This window comes from Drosophila simulans, chromosome X (assembly GCF_016746395.2).
Source record: "Drosophila simulans strain w501 chromosome X, Prin_Dsim_3.1, whole genome shotgun sequence".
Classification (NCBI taxonomy): domain Eukaryota; kingdom Metazoa; phylum Arthropoda; class Insecta; order Diptera; family Drosophilidae; genus Drosophila; species Drosophila simulans.
Genome location: NC_052525.2, coordinates 7,140,143 through 7,165,360, shown reverse-complemented (window position 1 = coordinate 7,165,360; position 25,218 = coordinate 7,140,143). Strand labels below are relative to the sequence as shown.

At 39.9% G+C, this 25,218-nt stretch overlaps 2 protein-coding genes across 2 annotated transcripts; one reads left to right on the top strand and one right to left on the bottom strand.

Moving 5' to 3' along the window:
* Window positions 1-10,955: 10,955 nt before the first annotated feature.
* Window positions 10,956-11,623, top strand: LOC27207964. Its single transcript, XM_016183589.3, has 2 exons — window positions 10,956-11,111; window positions 11,172-11,623. The coding sequence occupies exon 2, from the start codon at window positions 11,184-11,186 to the stop codon at window positions 11,520-11,522; it is 339 nt and encodes a 112-aa protein (XP_016038427.1). The 5' UTR covers window positions 10,956-11,111; window positions 11,172-11,183; the 3' UTR covers window positions 11,523-11,623.
* Window positions 11,624-21,627: 10,004 nt separating this feature from the next.
* LOC6725374 (serine/arginine repetitive matrix protein 1) lies at window positions 21,628-24,063 on the bottom strand. Its single transcript, XM_002106355.4, has one exon. It carries the CDS (start codon window positions 23,800-23,802, stop codon window positions 21,790-21,792), a length of 2,013 nt encoding a protein of 670 aa, XP_002106391.1. The 5' UTR covers window positions 23,803-24,063; the 3' UTR covers window positions 21,628-21,789.
* Window positions 24,064-25,218: the final 1,155 nt, after the last annotated feature.

Here is a 25,218-nt window from a genome sequence, read left to right as displayed (position 1 = left end):
CAGTAGTAGCAACACCATACCCAACAGCAACATGCAGCACACACAGCCGCAAACGACGACCTTTTCAAGCCTTAGCGTCTGGTTTTTATCAGTGCCTGGTAAATCTGCAATGGCCCCCTACAATGCCACCCCCCTTTTAGCCCCTTAGCCCGCTGAAACCCAGCATAGAACCATTGCACTTGCCGTTGGAAATTAATTTTCGTGCAACAGTCGGAGTTGTCTAGAACAATAGACAAACAGTTGCGACCACAGAAGCTAACGTGAACCCCTGATATACGTTGTATAGCCCTGGCTTTATAGTGGTGGTATTATAACCCCTCCACACATACACGCACACATACTCCGGTTTGATCCACTCAATAAAAGTTGAATTGCGGAAAAGATTCACACACGTTTTTTCTTGGCTGTTCATCAAGAGTTCTCTATCGACAGATGATCTTGAAACCAAATTGGTTATGGATGCATCTAGAGCAGCAATAAAAAAATCTTAGATGAGGATCTCGTAATGCCAGGCATTCCTCATCGGACATATAAAGATAAAAGCGCAGCAAATAAAGTGGGCAATAACCATGATATACATAGTCTCAAAAATAGGGTGAGATCCAGATGAGAATAGTATGTATGAGTATCCAAAGTAAGTGCCAAAGCTGTCATGGAACGAATACCCAAATATCTTGTTGAATATCTATTATTATAGTATATTTATCAGGTTCCAAACTATGCTTAATAAGTTAATTCCGTAAAATCACATTAAAATTGGCCACTCGCAGATTTAATCTGCTATATAGAAGTCAGTCGACATAAATGCAGATTAATTCCCGAAAACGACACAGTCCCAGCGGGATCTATTGTTTGGCACTTGGGATCTCACATATCAACTTTAGCAAACAATGCCCGAAAACGACGGTAAACGATGCCAAGTTGATCTCATTACATGATACATTGCCTTTTTCGGGGAAAAGGGTTAGGCACTTTCACCCTTTCGCCAAATGTTTTGCGCTGTTTTGCCAACTTTCCATTCTCAGAGCTGGCAAATTTTCGCACAAAAAGGATTTGGGTTTGGGATTGGGATTGGGTATGGGTTCGATAATGGTTTTCGGACTTGTATCAATTACCACAAAATGCCACTCGAAATTGTCGCAAATCGCACAATGCGAACAATCAATTTGATTTTGGCAAATTTGCCAAATAGCTGAGCTCTTCAAAGGATGCGGATATATTATCGGGGAATATTTCAACCCCCAAAGATGCGGCATTTTTTGTTACGTCCGATTTGCATAATCATAATCTTGAGGCAAGTCCAAGGTAAGGGTTGATCTGAATCTCAAATCTCGACCTCGATCCTTTCCCTGATTCCGATTTCAATACACTTCCGATGCCGATCATTTGCATATCAATGCCAGCGGATATTATTTATTTCCATTATTTTGGGTATTTCTTATTTTGGATTTCGCCAGTCCCTGTTACCTTCTAATGGGTGCAGATGTCTGCCCGATCGATGCCTTTCGGCCAGCGCGATTTTCTCATAATTATAAATGCAGACCCATTTCTGAGTCGGTGTCGATATTTTAGACTTTCGGGTCTACGGATGGAAATGAAAATATGTGATGTTGGTATGTATGCTCGGTTCCTCGTCATTTACATAACCAAAACTCTTATTGATTGATCCCTGCTTCCTTCCTTTCTACCCGAAAAGTTTTTTGGAGTTTCGTCAGTTTGTTTCATATGTAAATACCAGACAGCAGCTGAATTTCGTCCGCATAAAGGTGAAATAAAGGTAGCCGAGCGATCATCAATGCCACTTGATGGTCACACAACGAGATAAAAAATGTGTGAAATTTCAGGTTTCATCCGTTGCATAATTTAAATTGATATTATTTTGGCTTGTTGGCGATAAAACACCTTTAGCTGGATACGATTTGTTAAGATTTCAAGCACTCTAGGTTGATTTGTGACACAAAACGTAACTTTTGAATGGATCAATAAGCAAATGACATTAGGAAAACTACGTCTTCAGTATACTGTTTAATATGAAAGCCACCAAATTACATGATACATTTGAATAACTCCACCGCCTTTCGATTTCGGTATAATTATCGCTTATCCACAGCAAAGTCAACAACTCCCTCAAGTCGCGATAACTTTTTTGTTATAGAATTAAAAGAAAAACCCGCCACCGGGGAACAAACCCATTTGGCCGCCACACTTGACAACTCACACGAACCTATAAAGGTGGATATATTATTGTACACATATTCGTATATAGTTAATATAGTATTCGTATAGTACATAACGAACCTTACACACCTATATGCCTATATAAAATGCTAATTTATGGCCAAAACCGATCTATTAACTTGAATGTCAAAATAAATGCGACCGGGCGAGCAACCCCCATATATAAAATTGTATAACCCGAGGGTCCCACAAAAAACACAGGGGTCAGTCGAAAGTCCAGCCCGGGGACTCGATATGCCACCATTGGGTGTCATTTGATTAGCATAATGCAACTATAAATGTGATATAGCTTACTTTTTACCAATACCGCGACCTTTTACCGCGACCCGCGTCTATATGTATTTGTTTATGTGGCTCTTGATATATACATTTAGTTGTGTTAATGTTGACGTTTGGCTATTTGTCCGCTGGCCAGGTGGAGAAATGGAAATTCGAATGGGCGAAAAATGGCCGCTCGAATGGAGAGGAATAGTGTAATTTGAATATTTATTACGTTATTACTGGCTAAACATATGCCATCGGGGAGGATTTTCATTACGTGACACAATACCTTTCACTTCCACTCTTTAAGCAACCAAAAACTAAGACATTTTTTATTTTGGGCCACGTTAGCTTTGAGCCTCGCTAGAAAAAACAAAAATCTTTAAGATAAATTTTGATTTATACTTTTATTTACACTTCAAAATTTATATAGAGCCCCACTTACCTTTCTGTGTGTGTACTACATACCCTACCAATCCCCTGTGTCTAGTAATTAAGGGCAAAAGTTGAGACTGGAGAGGCTTGTTCTTGACTTCTATGGGACTCTCCTTATCTGTCATCTCGCTCCATCATCAGCTTATTTGCTTCTTCTAGCTGAAATTTATTGTTCGCTCTGCGTACGTGATCACCCATAAAGGTGTAATAATTTTTATCAAGTCCCCATCCCCCATATCCCCACCGCACTTCAGTTCTCCCTTATGACTTATGCGTGCGTTGCATTGGGACGAATCATCATCACCATGATCATCGCCTCATGATGATGGAAATCTTTACGCAGAACTCTTCAAGTTCCGAGCTTTTGGCATCGCTTGGGCACGTGTCGGCATTCTACGGCCTACGAGTTTTTATTTCGAGATCATTAAAACCATTCTATGTCTATCGATTTTCGGGGTTAACGATTGTCCCTTGCGATCGACGTGCCAAATCGTGATAATTTCTTTGCGGGACCAAAAAATGAGGAGAATCATAGTATTGGGTTGGGCTGGTCTCAAATCTTAAATCTTTGTCTCGGTTGCAGTTCACTCCCTAAGATTGATAGCTTCAACTAAAATTAGCATTTAAGGTGATAAAAAGGGCTATCTCACCTTAAGACCGAAAGGTGAGAGACCTCCATTAATACCGACTGGTATGCCCAGACATGCATTCAAAATTGCCAGGGACTTAACCCCATTTAACACCCCCGTTTTTCGTCTGTCCAACGAAGGACTGTTATCACCTTTCAATAATGAAATGCACATGACCAATTGGTGGCAACAGTCGAGGAGTCAAGTTAGCCAGCCCAAAACGAGGGCTAGAAAAATGACTTCAATTAACCATTCGACTGACCAGTGACTAACCAAAAAATGGTTAGTTGAAGGGGTGGTGGTAAAAAACATTCCCTTGGCAGGACACGCACACCGTATTTACAGGGGTTGAAGGGTTGACAGGTCCTGAAATGAAATGTAATGTTGTTCGGCCTGTTGGCGACCTAAATGATCGTGGCGCCACCTAGCGGCCATTAAGGGGACTCGGAGGGGGTTTTTCCACAACTCCCGCAAATTTATTTTTCTTTTTCCAACGGCCAGCCGACGGCTTATCGATTCGCATAAATTAATTTTCATTTAAAACGAATACGAATAAAGTCAACGACGGCAGTGTGGGACATTTTTCTTTGTTGGCTATAGTATATTTGTTTCGATCAGTGGTGTAGTTTTCCAAGGGGTTTTATTTCGGGCTTTAACTAAAAGTAGTATGTGATGCCAGAATTAAAAATCAATGGCATATATGGTAGATCATCCTCATTCTTGTTGACTGATAGCCCCACATTTTAGTATTTCTTCTCTACTTCTGTTTGCGGTAATAGTTGGGTTTATATTTATGTATATATGTATCGCATATAAACTTACATTTCGTGTGTATATTAACATAAGGTGTATTGTGTTTGCATATGGAACCAATAGATGACGAAAGTCGATGTGGCGAACTCAGACACATTGCATGTGAGAACTCATTCGTTGGCTTTTGTTTAAGAAGTCCGAAATTTGGCTGCGACACACCACAGTGGGATTTTTCTGGAATATGTGTTCAAAATAATAGATTTTACTATATTGATAGATAATCGCCCGTTAGTTTGGTTTTCCTTGGGCGATGTTTATGATCATGTTTCTTGAAGTTAATTGTAACCAAATGAACACCGTTGAAGGTAATTTTTCAATGCATTTTAGGATTCCAATGTTGCCTAAATTGGGACATGTGAAGCGCTTATAATTCATATGCAAAGAAAGTTGAATACACCTAAATGTATATAGACCCAAATATATAAGGTATAAACTTGACTAAAAGGACTCGAGGGAGATATTAATCTACTTTTTTCCGCCGTTAAGGGAAAAAGGGGCAAGGAGCCAGTGAGTCGGAGCCAAAAGCCAAGCGTTTCATTCGTTTCATTTCGCCTCGTTCATTATTATTACCAACTATTCGCGGTTGTTGTTTGCCGGTTGGCTTTAACCTGATACCCGAAACCGAAAACTGAACGGAACCCGGCAGGAAGTACACACACATATTCCCGTACACATCGTCATTTTCACGGGTTTTCAGCTGCTTTTCATTCCCATGTTGCTCCATTTTGGCCACCGCTCTTAACTTTTATTGTTAACATGCAATTCATTTATTAATAACACTGGTATTCATACATCAGTGCATGTGTTGCCTGCAGTATCCTCACCCTATTCCATATACGTTCCCTTTGTAATATATTTTCATACAAAGTAAATAATAAATATTTATCGGCTCGTATTATATTAGGTAAAGACCAACTTGTTTATTATGTTATTAAGTGACTTTTAAAGCAAACGAATACTATATACCTTTATTACTTATTTAGCGCATTTAATTATCGTTTTTCTGTTCTTTCACTAAAGAAATGTTCCCACAGAATTTCTGGACACCCAAGTTTCTCAGAATTCCCGTACTGATTAAATGGTAAAAACAAGAAACCCCAAAGGTAGCCGCCATATTGTGCGCCATATTAAAAAGCTTTGACTCAACTTGTCTATCTCGCTCTAAACTATCAGTCTCCTTCACTCGTTAAGATTTCTTGTTGGTTGTGTGTGAACTAAAATCATATTTTGTAATAAACTTGTACACAGGTTTAATTAACTTCACACGTTATATATGCAATGTCTCTGCTGAAGTGGCCCTTTCCGATCTTTTTGGAACGGTGCTTTCTTGCCGTCTCTCCTGCACACAGAAAGAGACAGACAGAGAGGGAATCATCATATTTTAACGAGTTTAATTTGAAAAACCTTTAAAAGGTAATTAACGTATATTTTTGGCAGTTTTATGACAATTTTTGTTGCTTATGTTGTTGCTTAAGTAAGATACTCACATACAAAAGAAAAAAATTATAACCAGATACCAGATCCATATTTGTTTTACTTGGGAGGTTTGTGTTTTTTCCCCCCTTTTTTGGGCTGCTACTGCTGTTGGCCAAGTGCGGAGAGTGTTTAAAAAATTACTTAATTGCTGTCATAAACTGGTGACTTTTTTCCACTCTTATTTGCTTTATTGTCATGACTCGGCCGTATACACTGACTGCCAAAAGTAAACTGACCACAAGACCGAAAGCCTTTGCCTATTGAATTCAAGGCGACTTTTGGGCCGGACTGTACTTTTTGTCTGACAGCTCGAAAAAAAAAGCAGCAGCAATCACAATAACGATAATAATAATAGTCGCCGGGTAAACTGGTTGTTAATAATAATATTTTATTGTTATTGCATTACCTGCTAAATGATTAATTCGAAAATGTTGCCTCAGTTTCCAACAAACAAAGGTATTGTATGCATGTGATTTTGTTTTCGGAAATCATTTTCAAGGAGATCATGGTGAAATCATAGGCTTCGTGTTGTATTTTGTATAGTATACTAACGTTAAAAATTGAGACACATTTATGTCGTTACCTTACAATTTGCAATTAAGGATCACAGCACATTTTTTTCAAAAAATTAAATGACATTTATCCTATCATACGATTTAAGTTATGATTTTACTTCCTTCAATTTAATTGAGTTACTTGATTATTCAAATTGCTGACACTGGAGACGAAATGCGGGATTTGGGTTTGCCAGTTCAGTTGCATCGTAAATTCAAATTCAAATAATGTCGAAATTCACATTTACTTACTCATCGTGTGGCCACTTAATTGATATCTTTTTGTTGTGTGCCCGGCGATCTCGTAGCTCTCAGTAGTCGATTCCGATTCAGATTCAGATTCGGTTTCTGTGTGCGCTTTTAGTATTACTCTTGTTTCTGCGATGTCTCATTATTTTGTTGCCTTCGTTTGGGGCTTTAATCAGGAAGTTTTTAATTGCGTCGTGCGTTTTAACTGGCAGCTAACCATAACCATATCAACCTCCTTCCACCCCCTTTTTATTACCCACCGCCCCTTTCCGTCCGCCTTTTGGGGCAATCATCGTGTGGCGTCATTTAATTGAATTATTTCGAACAACAACAGTAATACTGAAGAAAAGGAAAAAAATCGCCAAGAAATCAAAAAGATTTCACTGCTTGATTTTCGTTTTGGTTCCTTTTTATTTTTTTTCGCCAGCCATCCCCTTTGGATGTATATAATTAATTTTTAATTTGACTCGCAGAAATTGGGTAATAAAAATTGTAAATTGTAGCAAAAAAATAAAAAAACAAAAAACCAAGAAGGTAGTCAGGGAGGTATATAGACTTCAATCATTAGTTGCTCGAAGGGATGGGAGGGGGTTGGCCATTGTTCTGCAGGTTTATTGAGCTGAACTCCTTTTAATAATTCGTATACTCAGAAAAATTGTGCACTATTTAAATTAATTTCTAAAATTATATTACTTATAACTCTAATTCTGAGACACAAAAATGTGCTTCTGATCACACAATTAAGAACGGTATAAGTAGTATTTTTTCTGAGTGTAGACGGCTTCTTTCCTTCAACACTGTTCAATGCATAATTTTTTAGCCTTTCGATTTTTTTCTTTCAGCCGTTGCTTTTGCATTATTAAAAATGTAAACAGTGTTTCTTAGGCAGGACTAACAATCGGCTGGCCTCTCAACCCCCCGAGTTTTCCATAACCCCTCTTGGCCGCCAGCTGCAGTTGACCAGCAGGCAAAAAAAAGAAAAGAAAAAAGTTATTATAATTTCCTTTTTTGCCTTTAACCGTTTGCCTATATATATATATATTTATATATATATATAAGTGTATGTAAGGATTTCCCCACTTTGCTTTGTTTGCCATTTTTCTCGTTCTACCAGTAATCGTCTTCGATATTCCTTGACTTCGACTTCGGGATTTTGGACTTTTGACTTCGTCTTCGACGGAAACGGAAATGTAGCCAAAATGCGACGCCCTGCTGTCGCCCAACACCCCCTTTTACCCACTCACCGTTCTGTTCTGGTTTGTTGTTATTTTTCTGGTGTAACAATAAAATTTTCTTCCCCTTTCTCTTTTCTTCTTCTTGTGGGTTGTATCCTTTACTAAGGCAAGGAAAAAAATCGGAGAAAAGTAAATGAAAAGGAATCAAAGGCTGCAATATGCCGCCCAGCAATGTTGACGCCGTCTTAACCCTCTACTGCCCCCCAAACCCCAGCGACACCGTCTGTTGCTGTAGTTAAAAAAAAGAAAGAAAGAAAGCCGCAACCGACACCGGCAAGCAATTGTTGTGCTGTGTTTGGGTTATTTCTACTCTTTTTTTCGGTTTGGTTTTTCCATTCTTCATTTTTTCTTCTACTGTTATTTTCATAAACTTTCAATAATTTTTTACCTTTGCCCATTGGCGGAAATGCGCTATAATCGAAAAAATTGGGTATATGGGGTATATTTTAAAAAATGTACGATATTGGTTTAAAGATGCACAGGGTTTTCGAGCTATGGAATTCTGAATTGTCATATATATAGAATTTAATTACGCAGAAATATTTAATATACTAAAGTATATGTATATATCCGGTTCTTTTTAAATATTTTTAAATATATAATTAAATATATAATAATTTTCATTTTGTCGCTCATCATTCTAGCCGTTAGAGCCTACATTTTTGGTTCAGCTTGCAGCCGAAGATTTTGTTACACAAGTCGAAATTTTTTTTTACTTTTCTTGTGAACCGGCTCCTTATTAATTTTTGGTGCAATTTTTCGCCCCTTTCGCTGGCGGCCCCCTGGAAATTCTTTCACCACGTTCCCGCCCTCGGACTTTCCTTGTTTATCCTTGTTGTTTTTCGGTGGGTGGCCGCCTGCTGCTTATCGTAATTCATTTGGCATTCTTGTTACCCATTCCATTTGTCGAGCGATTCCTGGCAAGGCGGCCCAACATTAATTTCTATATTGAATCCTTTTTTTTATAGACTTTCCACAGACTTTTCGCCCACCTTAAAAATCCCCCTTTTTTTGTTGCGTGCGACGGATCGCGTTTTATACCATTTCTATCTATCTTTCGCTTAAATTGTCAGTTAAGCGACTTTCGAAACACAATGCCGCGACAAAAGCAAAACTTTACACGCACGAAACCCAGGGATTGGAATGATACTTGGGTACTTGGTACTGCGATTGAATTGGCTGGGACTGGATGGATCGGCTGGGTTCCCATCGTGGCTTATAATTTGCGATGGGAAACCACAGAGAAGGCCTATCTCTATCCCATGGATGCGTGTGTTTCCCCATTTTACTTCCCATCACTTGATGGATTTTTGGTTAAGTCAATGTTTAATATATAAATATTCGTTGCATTTTTTCAAAACTATTGTTTAGCTATAGTAATATATACAAATGACTTGTTAATAAATAAACTAATTCCTAACCAATCTGAACTTCAACCTCTGGCTCCGATAAGCTTTTCGAGCCCCACTCCCTTTTTTCGTTTTGGTTTCACTCCACGGAAGTTGACATTAGCCTGGGTGATGATGCCCAGGGAGAAAAGAAAAAAAACCAACCAAAAAGACAAACACACAGAGTGGCAAGATGAAAGGTCTACACATGGAAATTAAAAAATAAATAAAACGAAATGAAATAGAGTGGGGAGAGATAGGAAAGACATTCACCCAGACACTCAAGACACAACATCCACCTTTTAATTGTGGTAAAAATGGAGTAATGACGGAGTTCGTCTTTCGGAAGTTGGCATTTTGACTTAGTATTATGTACTATTATTGTTATTATTTTAGTTACCTGGAGCGGTCTTAGACAAACAGAAAGTCCGCATTGCATGCTGTCGCTGACATTTTCAGCGGCTGGCTCTCTGGTTCTTTTTGTTTTTTATTTTTTTACTTGTTTGATATATTTTTTTTGTGGCTCTTGAAAGGCCGACTTGGTGGGGTCGCCACTCCACCACTACCGGTACAAACAGTAACACCACCACCACGACTCTTTCTACGCAACCACATCCGGCCATCGTCTTTTGGGGAAGTAGAGAGCTGACTTTGAGTCAGAGTCTTTGGCTTGACTTTGAGTTTCGGCTCCCACACACGTGAGCTTTCTGGAGCTACTGGAAAACAAGAGAAAGTTCACTGGGTCAAGCCAAAATCGGCTAGCAGGAGGGCCAGTTATCACTTGAAGATTATATCCAGAACATTGCCTCGGTCATTCACTTGACACTTGGCACTTTGAAAAGGATTTAACCGTCGACTGTGGGAAATGTGTGAACTTCTGTGGGAAATGATGTGTAAAATGTTGAAGGATAGCTATGGGTCTCATGCAGCTATAATATTAGGATACTAACATGTAACTAAAGCACGCTTAATAGTTTAGTGTTAACCAATCTTTGCCATTTCTGCTCCTATATTGACTAATATCTGTTAAACTTTCTGAGTTTTTTTGTTGCCAATTTGTTGTTTATTAAAATTCGCATGTCGTCGAATTTGACATACGCCTGTCAGAACCTGGAAATTACATTTATTTTTTCTCTCCGATTCGTATTTTTTTCCTCTCAAAGAAGGAAACATTGGTCTTTTTTTTGGGTAAGAGAATATATATTTTTTTTGAGGGTCGTCTGGCAATCGGTAGTTGGAAGTTGGGGGAGTGCAGGGTACTGGCAAGTCCATCAATCATCAGTCACACATCCAAGGCGGAGCTGAGCTGCGCACTCAACGTAACATTCAAATCAATCAAAATGCGACTGCGACTTCTAACTGTTATGTTTTTCTACATATATATATATATACATTATTTTTTGTATTTTAGTATGAGGGAAGTTCGAGCCCTTAGTTGTATGCAAAACGCAAATCTAATTTTTCATCGAATGTGTATATGTGGCAAATAGTTCATGCAAGAATTTCCCCGTCATTTTCTTCCTCGCTGATGAAGTTGTTCGGAATAATGAATAATGTGCCCGATTTCGGGACAAAGTGGGGTGGTAATGCTCATATGGCGTGCTCTATACCAAGCCGCAAATCCATATGGTAGCAAGTTTAAGCACCCATCCCCTCAACCAGCTGCTTTGGGGACTTATACCTTTTTCTGTCCCAAGTAGTCCTTGCATTCTAATTCCTGCTGTCATAGGCGAGTTGAAAACTTTCACACTCATTCAGTCACTGCCTTTCACACGTAAAGCACTAGTTTTAGCTTACACAAAGTATCGGTTATAACATTTCGTTTGGAAATCGGTAAGCACAAAAAAAATATTCCACTTTTTCCAATTAAGAATATTGTATTTGAAATTCAAGAGTCTGGCGAGAATGTTTTTTGTAAAGCAAAGGACCTTGGCGATAGGAGGAATACGACATTTTCGTCTGGATTGGCAGCAACTAATATCATGCTGGTCAAAAGGACCTGAGAAGACCTCGGCCACAGTTCTCGGTTCGGAAAAACCCATTAAAAGACGATATGATTGTGCCGAATCCCTCCTCGAACAGGTCAGTGATCCCAAAGAATTGGCCAAGGAGGTTATTAAGTTGGCCAGGGAATTGCGTATGGAGCGCCAGAAAAATGAAATTCTTATGCAAAGTGTTTTGGATCTAAAGGACCCTAAATTTTTCGAGCAACGCAACAAAAATTCTAATGGCAGGTCTAAATAAAAGGAATAATATCTCAATTCCTCAATCCTTTAATATAAAATTATATTTTAATATATAATTTGCGTAATACCTCCAATTTTGTAAAAAAAATGTAGTTCAAATAAAAACACATTTCTAAATTTGTAAGCATATAAACTAGCACCATTAGTACCATTTTTCTTTGAAAATGAACATAGCCACGATCCACTGTGGTCCAGAATTCGATTTTTTTGGCATAAAGTCTAAAAATTGAGCTACAGACTTGAAACTTTGTACATTTTGTTGGTAAATCACAAATAGTTTGCACAGAAAATTTGAAGTCTGTGCGACCACGCCCTCTCTTGCCTCCCATATTAACTACTGGTATGACTCAGGAGTCAACGAAATATCATTTTTTTTTTTTTTTTTTTTAAAGTCGTGTATATTGTTGTTTTAAAAATAATCGCCCTCTTCTTCTTTTTCTAGTTCTACATTTTAAATTTCCGAATCTGAACTCGAATCAGAATCAGATTGTGAATCCAATATTTTGTCTCATGGATCAGGTTTAAAATTATACTGTATTTCCAAAAGACTTATTACTGCCTTCGGAAGTGGTTTTTCCTATTTTTTCTCTCTCTTTCTTTTAAACTAATTGTTGATAATAGTGGGTCCGAGTTATCAATCGCTCTGTGGAAAATATCACTCATCCTATTGATCCGACTATTTTTCCTTGCATGTGATAGTCGGTCCCTTTTGTAAAGTTTATTCCAGGCTTCACTCGCATTTTCAGTTTCCTTTTTAATCTTTCTCCTGCATTTTGGTAGGATAAGTTTCGGCGTCCCATTTGCTGGGGTGTTTTGGTGTTTTCAAAATCACTAACAAGAATTCTTATCTTAGACGCCATCCACTTGGTATGTTTGGAAATAAATCGCTCTAGTTGTCTGTTACACTCGGGCAGTTTTCTTTTAATAAATAATTCAAAATTTACTATTTTTTTGTCAATCTCTTCTGTCTTTTTCGATTCCTGATTATAGTTGTTGATTGCGGAATAAACGTAATCTGAAACATAACTTATTTGCCTATTGTTACGCCTCCAAATGTCCAGGAGGTCGCTATGTCTGAACTCAAAATTGCCTATATAAAATCAAATTTTTAAGAAAACGAGCAAAAATGGGCAAAAGATATTACTTTACCGTGAAAGACAATAGTTAAAGGTACAAACTGACGTTTTTAACTTTTGTCAGAAATTGTCAGAAAATTAGTTATACTCCACGAAACACAGGGGACACGTTAGAATTTTCTGTTAAAATACACATAAATTGGATGTCACACAACATAAAAACAGTACAACTATACATATATTACCTAAATAAGTTAAAAACATCATACCTTGGCATTTATTTTCCATATTTTACTATAATTTTTGGATGCGTATTAACGATCATACCACATGCAAAAGTAAGCAAGTAATTTTTCGGAAATTGCATTCTCTCAATCAGCTTTTTAACACTTCAACTTTAAAAGCTCATAAAACGATTTAGTGAAGCTTTCGGTCAATTTTGTTTTTGGTTCTTATTTATATGATCAATTTTCTATTAGAAAATAATTGCTAGAGGACGATATATTGACATAAAAATTTAGACTTTATGCCAAAAAAAACGAATTCTGGACCATAGTGCGATCGAGGGTATTATCTAATGGAAAATATATTGGACTACAAGAAGGCATTTTCACTATTCTCCATAAAGTCCGGCTTTTCCCCCATGCAATGACGTTCGGCATACAGCCGAGGAAATGGCAGAGATGTCACTTGTCTAAAAATAGCACTGTGATCGCATATAAATTATAATTGAAATTATCCATACACTGGTTGACTGATAAAAAGCGCTGCCTCGAATCAGAATCTGAATCCGAGATATATATGACAAGTGGAGGAGGGAAGCCGAACGAAACGAAACGAAAAGAGACGGTGCCGTTGATGACTTGATTTCAAATTTGAAATGATATTTTAAGAAACTAATGCCTGGTGGTGCGGGAATCTGGTGGCCTGTCTTATCCACCCCCAAAACCCCACACCACCCCGCCCCACACCAACTGCCCCACTAGATCTACACCCTGCGACACTTCGTGGGCATGTTAAATGTCATTTAATAGTTGACAGTTGCACTTGCTTTTGCTGTTGCTGTTGCTGCTGCAATGATTATTGCAGTTTATTTTTTGTATCTAGCAAAAATTTATGTGTAGGTGGTTTTAAATTTATGTGGTCGTCGTTGTCGTTGTCGACGCCAAAACAAGTCGCGAAAAATTCTTTTGAATTTGGTTCGTTTTTCTTTAATAAAAGTAAATTTTATTGCTTACACTAAAAATGCATTGCACCGTGTGTGTTGTAGGCTAATGCTCTCGCGGCTTCAGATTCAGATGCAGAACCGCAAAGATACATTTAAAGATACAAATACGTATGCTGATGCAGATCATTTGCTTATTGAAGACATCCTGTGACTTGCATCCGTTTTTGTTGAATTCTGGCGCCACAAAACAGAAACCTGACAATGAAATAAAATTAAAAGACGTGCTTTTTTTGGCCTCATTGGTGCGCAGTTTGTATTAAAATGGGTCAATCTATTACTTGGAGTTTTTGTAAATTGCCAACAGAATTTATAATGATTTTTTTTATTAAATAATAATAAAATTCCCATTTAAGCTGTATTATGTTACAACTTTTTTCCAAAACTTTCCATGGCCCAGCAATTACTTTTGGTGAACTTTGATCGCTGCTTTGATTTTCACGCAGCTTGCCGGCGATCTCTTGGCTCTTCGACCCCACCAAAGGTGGATAGAAAGTTTCTGTTTATTTTGGCAAATCATAAAAATGGCGATGGTCATGGATCACAGCCCAGGAAAATACGAAAAAGCCAAGACAAAAAAGTCCAAAAATACAGCGTACAGTTGCGGATAAGCCAAAATCAGTCAGATATTCAGTCGGCTTGTCAGTTCGCCAGTTAGTCATTAAGTCAGTTTGCCAGTTAGTCAGTCGGTCAGCCAAGCGTCTCCGAGTTCAAGTTTTCTTATCGGTGGCTGCTCAAATTCCACCTGCTCTTTTTTCGAGTGTGCGCCATTTTTGAATTTCGTTTTCTGGACGAATGCCTCTAATATGAGTTAACAAAAATATATATATATTTATCAACCAAAAAAAAGAACATAGAAAATGGGAAAGAAATGAAAACATTTTTCAAATTTTATGCTCATTGTTAGTTATGCATTTTTTATTTTTTTGGGTTTTTGTATTTGGCTAATTAGCGTAGCCCCTGGGAAATGGAAATGCCTCGGCCTCCGCCCGCAGCTCTCAAAAGTCAAGTTTCCCTTGAATACACGTAGTACCTACGCCACACATAATCCCACATCCATATCCATATCCAGGTTATAGTCGTTTTTTTTTTTTTGCATAAATTAAATATTTTTCGGTTGGGCCATTTGCCGGTGGGTGGCTTTTTGGCTCAGTTGACTGGGCATTCGAAGGTGAGCCAAGAGCGTTTCGGGAATCTCAAGAGTTTGTAGGGGAATGCCCATGGCAAATGGTGGAGGAAAGTCAGGAATAGGGGGTGTAGGATAGGGTAAGAGGTTTAGGTCTTAAGATGAAAGATGTGTAATGGTAACGTAATTATTATTCTAACGCCGAGAATGTGCACTTAAACTGAGTTTTGTTAGGGAAGAAAAAAATACATAAATTATGAAATTATGAATTGAATTCGATTACAAAATGTATTCCTCGGTAAACCATTTTACCAGCCTAAAATATTATTTTTTTTTTTCAAACTAACTTCGTCAGTCGATGTACTCTTCCAAAAGTGAAGTAGCGAACCCAAAAGATCTGAAAGTTATTAAAGCGTAGACCCAGCTTGATGCGGATACTATATATTGTTTTAGTGGGCTTTTGGCGCTGGATTCACACTGTAACAAAATTAGCTGAGCCCCTTCTTTGTTGTTATGCTCGCATTTAGCTTATTACTATTATGATTTTATATATTTCACGCCGCCATTGTGACTGCCCATTTGCCGGGTTCAATGACTAATTTATGAAAGTTGGTCTGACTTGACTTTAATTTTGGGTTTTCGGTTCTTTCAGTTTTTTTTTTTGTTTTTTTTTTTGTATTTTTGGGGGAGCGACCAGACCACCGGAAAGCAGCCAAGTGTTTCGCAGGCAAATATATGGAACTAGCCGGATTCCACATCACATGGACTTCCATCGAAGTGTGTGCTTAGTTTATTTTTCTGATATGATACAGATTCCCTAAGAACTTTCACCGACCGCATAATAATAAAACACCCAAGGATCTGAGGATTCCGGGAAGCGGATATTTGTGTTTGCCTGTGAAATTTCGCGTTTACTTGTTGTGGTCGCATTTAGGGGCATTGTAAGCACACAATAATAGGCTCAATAGATTACCAGACCTGAGGTTAACCGACAACCAGCGAAACAGGTACATACCATGAAATTGAAATGCCGACAAAGGAGTGGCAGGATCATTGGAATCTTGTTGCCTAGGATATCCGGGGATCCGGGGATGGGGCATCGTCATTGTCATCGTCATCGTCACTTACTGGTCAGGGACTTAACGCCTCTAATTGAGCTATAATGTCTTCGATATGGCCCCAAAATCGAAGCCATTCGGTATTTGGCTCGCTTTTCGTGTGCCGACGCAGCGTTGAGAGTAAATCAATTTTTATGCCGCACTTTGCAGTTAATGTTGGAGGAGCGCACAGTTACACTAAAAAAATGTTATTTGTTTTCATTTTTCAATATAGATAATATTATTATATAAAAAATTTATTTAAGGTAAAAACAGAATAAATTGATATTTAACAAGCGAAATATACAAATACACTTGATTGTAAAAACTGGATTTAAATTTTAAGATTTTAAAAGTACAAAAGCAGTCACATTTCCTGCTCAGTGCACAGATGCCATCGAAGAGATACAAAGATACTCGCGAGCCTCTCGTTACATTAAATATGCATCAAAAATTGATGATGATGCATTTTTAACGATTCGAGGAGATTTTTATGTCGCCAGAAATGCATTTGACAGAGCATCGAGTTCGTCAGATGTATGGGCCCAATACACATGTCCATCATTCCATCAGTCCATCACATTCGACATCTCCATCTCTTCATTTATTTGGACTTGTTTGTCGCTTGTCTGCGCCTCAATTTGATTTTAATGGCCTTTTGATAAATCCCCCCTTCCTCGGGGCGCCCCCGTAGTCTACTATACTCCCTGGAGAACTCCTCTAAGATGTGAAAAACCTGGATGACTATATACATATAGTTGCCCTTGGAACGGGTAGTACATGTCATCAGCGCTGGGCGGCGCCACTTTGCGACGCTCACACGCTGCGCGTTAACCTGGACAGTTTGTAATTATTTCTGTGGCCAAATTGAATTGAATTAAAGCGAAGAGGTGAAGTGCACACGGAAAGCAATGGCAGAAACCATCAGGGCAGGCAATGGGTCTCAAGACTGGAAAACTCGACGTACGCCTACCCTGGGCAAAAGGAAATACTTAATCTTCTGTAGCTCCACTCTATTCGTTTCACATGCATAAATTGCTTGCATTTTTTACTTTATTTATATATATTAAGAGCTTAACATTTTTTCTGGCAACTCATTTAGCCTTATTTTAATGTTATTTAATAGACTAACTTCAATACACTCCGGCTTGGCCTGATATACCCGTTTTTAACTATTCCGCTTACCCAGCATAATGAAGCCGGGAGTCGAGCGCAAATGAACAACGAACTTTTTGGCCACAGTTGAGTGATTCTTGGGTGTCGTCGTCATCGTCTTTGGTCTTCTGGTCTTCAGGGCTTCTTCGGCGGTTGCCTGTTCATCGTCACCAGTCGATGACGCCGTCTCTCGGTTGCACCTGTGGCGGTAATCGGCACTAGGTGCTTGGTACTCGGTATTCGGAACTCAGTACTCTCTACTCTCCACTGAGACACCAAAAACCACCATCGATGGAGTCCGCGTCCACTGTCACTGTCAAGCGTAATCATAATTTATTGTAATTATTTTGTATTATTTTTTAAAATTGTTTTAATGAGTCTTAGTCGCTGTCGTTGTCGTCTTCGCTGGTTGGTTGGTTGCCTTTTTCTCTGTGATCGCTTTAGCGTTTTACTTGATTCTCTTCAACAACTACCGACAGTCACCTCGATCTGGTCGTAATTGTAATTACATTATAGATATTTCCATGTTGTGATTACCGTTGTCTGTCGAACTACGGACGAACAACAGACGAACACCCAACGACAGCTGACTGACTCTCTTATGGCATTTTGTCAAATGAACAAATTTCATAATCGGAAGTGTTAGGTGGGCTGAAGTGTTTTCCGAGAGTATGTGGTGTGTACTTTGCGGCGGGCTCCCATTATCCGGGCACTTTTAATGAGCCGCAATTATTGAAATTTCTCGAATGCAACGGCCCATGGGGAAGTGCGGGGACTCTGGAGAGAGGCACTTGTGGGTATTTCCTTATAAAACTTTTGATGAGATTTTTTCGTTTTGGGTTTTGGTGTTGTTGAAATCGGTTGAAGATTGTGTGATTAGTGCGATTGGTTGGGTTTTTTCCATGGGAAAATTGTGTTAATCAAGGGGACCGTAACTGAACGCAATGTGGATGGATGGCGATGTAAAAGCTTATGGAATGTTTAATGTGTAATAAATTTAATTCTGATTGGAAAACGTGTAAAAAGGTTCAGTTACACCGTTGTGCAGAATGGATACTTAGTATCAATTAATCTCAACATTTCCAACGTAATTTACGATGTTACTTGGTCCACTTTCCAGATCTCATGATCATTGCGCAACGCCTGTCATCTTTCAGTTTCGAGATGCTGACGCTGCTGCTTCGCTGGCACCTGTTGTTCTTATGCAAATAAGAAATAGTTCCACACTGAACAATGCGATCCCTGACAATGTACACACCCTGTTTCAAAGGGAGGGAGGTGTGTAGAGGATGGTAGAAGGTACACATTTTCGGGACTCTGGTACTGATAAGCCATAGATTCATTTGTGTTTTCGACTTATCAGACCCGGCTTGCGTGAATTGCGGGGGTGTTCGGCATTCGGTTTATTTGGTCTCTGTATGCATGTGTCTCCGGTAAGAGCGATAAGATATAGAACCGAAAACTCATTGCCTTCCTGGGCATTTCGTTTTTTTTTTTTATGTCGTGGATTTCAGCTTCAGCTTAGGTTTCATCAGCTAACCGCAGCATGCCAAAGCCATGAGGCCAATTTTCCTAGAATAACTTGTGATTTTGTTTTTTCTTTTTTTTTTTTATTTGGGCCTTTTTAAGGGGAAGTTGTCCCCCCGAACAAATAAGTAAATAGAGCAAATGCCTTAACAATAATAACACTTCACATTAGGAATCATAGAAATTATTTCATTGTTTGCCCTGCGATAAGGAATTCCTCAGCCGCAAATAAGTGGAAGCTCAACCAAAAGAAAAAATACAAGCATGAAGGTTGTTATTTTATTTTCTTCGCATCTGACATGTGGTTAGTACAGTTGCGAAAGTCAATAAGATTAGCATCCGTCACATCATCATTATCAAAATCATAATGAAATGTTCTTGAATTGTGATTGCATGTAAAGTGCGTATCATAATAGAAACTTTTTTCTGTTGATTAGGGGATTTCGACTGATTCATGGGCAAAGCTTAAAATCAAGTATTTAAATATCTTTAATTGGATATATTTATGTGGGCGAGTTCGCATTCTAAATTATAAAGTTGATGAGCCGTATTTCAATGGTACGCACTGCCCGGTATTCTCTGCCTAGTTAAGACTTCTTGCTGTTCATCATCTACATCATGATTGTCGCCATCGCCATCGCCGTCGTGCCCAGCTCATTACTTTTATGACTCTTTGTGCCGGGACTGTGTCCCATCTTCGCCCCGTGTTCCCCTGCAGAAAGTGATCTAAATCTATTGACTGAACTCCCAGAGAGGAGCGATGGTACACCTGAGAACTCGAGAGTTACAAGCGAATGGATTGTTATAATTTTTTATGATCTGCTGCCGCATATTTCTGGTTAACTATTTATGCCAGCAGCAAGAATAAAGCTATATACTATACCCCTCGGTATGTGTGAGTGTGTGTGTATTTTTTTTATTGCCATTCATGCATAATGCCAAAAAGATAAATAACAAATAAATTTTCCAACTATGTTCTCTCGATCTATCTCGCTCTTTCCCAGTCGGTGTGGTAATTATTAATAAATGCCTGCCCACCCTTTATCCCTCTGGCGAAGAAGCCTCCTCTTTGGGCTCTCTAATACTATTCACGCTTCGCTTAACATTGAAGAAAACTTAAGACTGCGACTTAGACCGGAGTCGGAAGAAGAGTCTTCGAATCTCCGGGGCCTGAAGTCTGAAAACTGACTGGTGACTGGGCCGTGCCCTTAGCGTTCCGAACAGGCAAACAACCAAACCACCCGACAACCAATTGTCTTTTGGCATATTTTCAAGTTGAACGCTCGCCTCGTTTTTTTTTTTGTTTTTTCTTAACCCATCTTCCTTCTGCCATTTCTAGAGATTTTCTAGTGTGATTAAGCGAAAAACGAAACAGTCTCATAAAAAATATTTCTCTCCCACTCTGGCGATTGTGTTTGCTATGCTCATACATAAATATAGTGGAAATGGTGGGGAAAATGGTGGCTTTGGTGCTTGAATTTCGAATTGAAACGCAAATTGCGGATAGCCTTGGTCAGGCAGAGTTCAATGGCAATGGTTTAAAGTTCAATTGTAAGAAGTGATTTTTTTCATTCTTATCCAAAGCTACTGCAATCAATACCTCAATGACAAAGAAATCTCTTTTCAAGCAAAAAAAATTCTGCAAGCTGTCAACGTCTGCTGTCAACTCGCCAATAACCCATTCATTCAGTCGTTTATACATGCATTCATTCTAGCTGAGAACCCTCGATTGGGTATTTTGGCATCACCCTCGCAATTCCGCAAAACTGCTTTGCATATTGACATCATCATTTTGCCAGAGACGACAAACTGTCAAACGAAACAATTGCTGTCAAATTTACTACAATGAGCGTACCAATGGTATGGTAAAGAAAAAATGGAGCTGTCAAAGTTTTTATGGCAGGCCAAGAAGCAATTTCAACATATCAATAAATTTTTGACAATTCCCGAAGACACAGCTAACGAAAAGTACAAAAAAAAAGTATAGCAACGTAACGTACCGAAACGAAGGGAAACAAATGCCAGGGAACACCTTTTCAATAAATTTGCTACAACTGTCAGCGAAACAATGTCATTGTCACGACGCCCTCACCGAGGTCCTTTGCCTTGTGGCCCACCTCGAGCAAAAGTCCTCACCCTTTTTTAAAGGAATACTCGCACAAATATCGCGAAGGAAGCGACCTATAAACCTGTCACAGGACCCAGGTTCCATTCAATTGAAGCGAAAAGCGAACAAGACTGGCAACGACGACATTATTGTCGCTAAACAAACGATCAAATGGCAATTTAAAAGTTTTTATTTAACACTAAATCACCCACACCAACGACCAATGAGCCACCCAACCCAAAAAACCTCCAACTTTCAACCACCTGACATTTGCTTTCTTTTTCAATTTCGAACCCTTTCGACGAAAACTCAACCCTTGCGCGATTATCAATAACTTTTGTGCCGGGCGAACAAAAGGCGCAAAACTTTAGCGACTTAAATTATGGTCTTGTTGTTGCTCCTCAGTCTTTATTCGTATTATTTCTTCCTTTTTTATACTTTATATACGTACTTTGTTGTGTTTCGCTGTTGTCAGTTTTCTGTTGAGCTCATCGACTGCCTGACTTTTGACTCCCCATGGCATTTGGCGCTGTTGTCTTGTTGCATGCATGAAAAAATTGCTATAATTCAAGGAGGATGGGATGGAAGATGTGGGTTAAAGGCAAGGATATTGGAATACGAGTGAAAGACATTTGACACGGGGTTAAGCGCTCAGCCTTTGGGTTTTGATTCCTGACCTCGACGCTAGATCTTCAACCTTTCATTTAGAATAGATTTAATCAGGAAAAAACCCACCTGTGTTGCAATATGTGACGGAGGTCCCATGTTACAAAATAATAAAAACTACGTGTTTATAAAGCATACTCAACATGGAAACGACGCCATTTAATTGGCATTCCAACTTGATAATTTATTAGCTCCGACAAATGAACAGTATCAATAGATAATACAGCATCGTTGAAAAGGTGGGGTGCCAAAGAATATGTTTTTGCTGAATAGGAGTATAGGAGTTCTACTTCCAGGGCTGAACGGCTGCATTTGTTCGTTCTGATCTCTTGTTCATAAAAGCAATGGTAAGGTGACGTTTTGCGGGAGTTAGTGTTTGCTTTGATTGCACCGGCTGACCCATTAAGGCGATACTTCCCAGACTGCTGTCCACCAGAACGGATCGGAATCTTCGACGGACTCGTGGAATGAAGTTGGGGCGACTTGGAGACATCGATTTGTTATTATTGTTATTATTATTATTCACCTTCGGTGGCGGGATCATGATCCGCTCGCTGGTGGCGATGGGCTGGCGATAGCGTCTTCCCTTTGGCAAACGCTTGATTCGCGAGCTCACGCGCTCCACAGAACGATGATCCTGCTCCTTTTTCGGTTGCTCAGGTTCCTTAATTTGCTGAGATGGTTGCATTCCACCGCGGGCTCGGCGAAGAACCCCCGATCCATTGCTTAGTGGATCATCGATGTCCTCTTCGCGTTGCAAATCTCTTATCAAACGCTCCCGCATACGGAGATTGTGCCTTTGGCGACTGGTGATATTGGGACGTTTCATTTGGGAAATTGGTTGGGTTACCGATAGTCTTTGAGTGAGTTTGCGGGTTTTTTCTTTTAGCAATTGGCACGGCGGTATGGCGACCCCGGCATTTGGTATTTGGGTTGCTCCGGCGGCACCTTGGAATTGATAGGGAGTATACCACGGGAAGTTTACCCTTTGCATTTGGCGTCCAACATGTGATGTGGGTTTAATCTGGGCAGAGATTTTTGTTTGCTCCACCTTGGTGCTTCTCGCTGAATGCTGGATTTTCCCTCCCTTACCGGACTTTTGCTTTCTCTTGACATCGCTATTCATCGGTCGCTGTAAATTTTTCTTTAATTGAGATCCTCCCGCCGACAAGCGTCTTTTTTGAGAGCGTTTCAGTATCCACGGCTTGTCGTAGCTTCTTTGCGGCAATGATTTTTTCTTGACTGTTCTTAGCATCGATCTCGATTTCATCTTTTCCGCAGGCTTGGAAATTGCCATTTTGGTGTCTCCCGCCTTAATGCGTTGATTAAAGGCATGATTCTTGACATTTATTGTCTTGTGGGGTGGTGAGCGAAGTGCTTTGCTCGCTTTCCGAACAGATGTCACTTTTTGTGAACGAACTGGTGAAGGAGACGGTCGGGCCTGAGGAACCGAAGGGGACCCCGATCGGGGGCGAGAAGGTGACCGAATCAGCTCTTTCTGGTGGTTTTCTTGCATTTTCTTTACTGGCTTCGGTACTTCGCTGCGTTTCTTCTCGGGTTGATGCTTTTGAACTTGAAGAATCTTCTCCTCGGTGATTTTCTCGCCATCGTTCTGTGGTCCTGTCTTCTTCTGATCGGGATCCTTATCCGGTTTCTGCGGTGGGCATTTCTCCGATGTATCCTTGGTCTGGGCAGATCGGAGACGCCTTCGGGACCGCTTGACTAGCGACGGGGGCACATGCAAAAGGATCTCCCTTTGCTCACCATCGAGCGGCAAATGAGTTTCGTCAATGATTACACCATTTAGACTACGACGACCTGCATCCGCCAGCTGAAAAATGGTGGTGGAACTCTTCTTCCGACTCCGAATTTTTGGCCTTGAATGTTTTTTTGGAAGACCGGGCTTTCTAATAGTTGATTGCTTCTTTTGTGGTTTTTCTAATTGCGGTGGTGATACTGTCATCTGTAGTTTAACGTTAGGATTGGTCGGATACTTCGAACGTTTCGTGATTGCTTGCTTTTTCGCAGATCGCGGTTCGTGGAGCAACAGATCATCGAAGGCCTCCTTGGACTGGGCAATCAGCTCGTGAAAATTCAAGCGATCCGGCTTGGCAAAGTACATGTGACCCTTGTAGTCGGCCACCTCCCCGAGGGTATGGTGCTCTGCGACCACCTGGGCCACCACTCGTTTCATATTGCTGCGGTTCAGCTTCAGATGATTGGCCACATTCCTGGCCAAGGCCTTCAAAGCGCCACCAGAACCACCTACCTGCGGCGCGCTCCATATACTCTGATGCATTCCTTCGGGAAATGGATTTGTGGGGATAGAGATGGTCTTCCAGTAATAGCAACGAAAACAATTAATTTAAACGTGGGCCGAAAGGAGCTTGTTCTGGTTTACTAAAACTATATAATATGATGTGTATTGTTTGTGTGTTTTCTAATTTTGTTTTCAATTTTTTTTATCTGTCAATCGAATGCCCGTAGGTTTTGAAGTGTACTGTAAAAATGAAAATGCTTGCGTTTACTGAAAGATTACCCAGTTATGCTAAAAAGCATTTAGAAAGTATATTTAACAAAGTATTACCAGGCGCCTAAGTGCTTGAAATTGCCATGCCTGCTGAGGTGGCTCCGTGTTTCTTACTTTTGATCAAGCATTAGGCGGATCCTTGGGCAGCTGAACTCGCTGTAAGCAGGTGATCCACCAGTAGCCACGTGCTAAGACTGAAACTATCCCCTATCAATGGGTCTCGAAATGAGCAATCAAGCGTCAGGAGGAAAACACAAACTCAACGGGGAAGAGAGGTACAAGAGAAAAAAATACCGAAGGGCCAGGAAGAAAACCAGCGAACCCAACCGCAAGACATCACACAGGGTAGGAAGAAAAATTATAAATGATTTCATTAAGACGAGAGCGAACCATCGAGGGTCGTCGTAGGTCAGGAATGAAGGTTGATGCACCTGCAAGTTTTAGTGCACCTTGGGCAGGTGAGTCGTCCTCACTTGGCTTAGGGGTGGGAAAAATGATTTACGCAATGAGCGGGACACACAGTTCTGATGATGATGATTCGCTTCAGTAACGCCAAGGGGAGTTTGGAAACCCAAAACTGAACCAAACTGAACCGAACCGAACGGAACCGAACCCTTTGCAAAGTTCGATACGGAAGCCCCCCTGTCGGTCCTCCTTCTCCTGTGTCTCATTTCTTTTTTTCTTTTTTTTTTTTTTGCCTCGTTTGGGCCACTTAACCGTAATTAGGGCTTTTCAATATTATTAATGATGATGGTCGCTGGTCTGTGGGAAATGCATTGCGAATTGATGACGATGACGACCACCGCAGACATCAGCAGCAGCGGACAATGAATGCAAAAATTGTAAACACGCAAACCCAAAGCGCAACAATTTTCGAACAGCAATTTTTGTGCCGCTCTTGCCTCGCTCTATTTGACTTTTGTTGTTTGTTTGTTTGTTTGCTGCGCTCGGTGGTTGTTGGAAGTTGCAAGTTGGTGGTTGGGCCATCCATCCATACGTTTTTAGCGTTATCAGTGCAAAATAATCTTTCAATCAGCCCTATGCCATAGCATCGCATACATACATACATACATACATTTATGTACATATGGTTTATATGGGGTTCCTATTCCGAGTTCCCAGTTCTGGCTTCTGCGTTCTCTGTCCTGTTCCCTCACTCGCTCTCTCTCTCCCTCTTCCTTCATT

Excerpts from the sequence above, each read along its gene's own strand:
- LOC6725374 (XM_002106355.4), bottom strand. The coding sequence starts at position 23,802 with ATGCATCAGAGTATATGGAGCGCGCCGCAGGTAGGTGGTTCTGGTGGC.
- LOC27207964 (XM_016183589.3), top strand. The coding sequence starts at position 11,184 with ATGTTTTTTGTAAAGCAAAGGACCTTGGCGATAGGAGGAATACGACAT.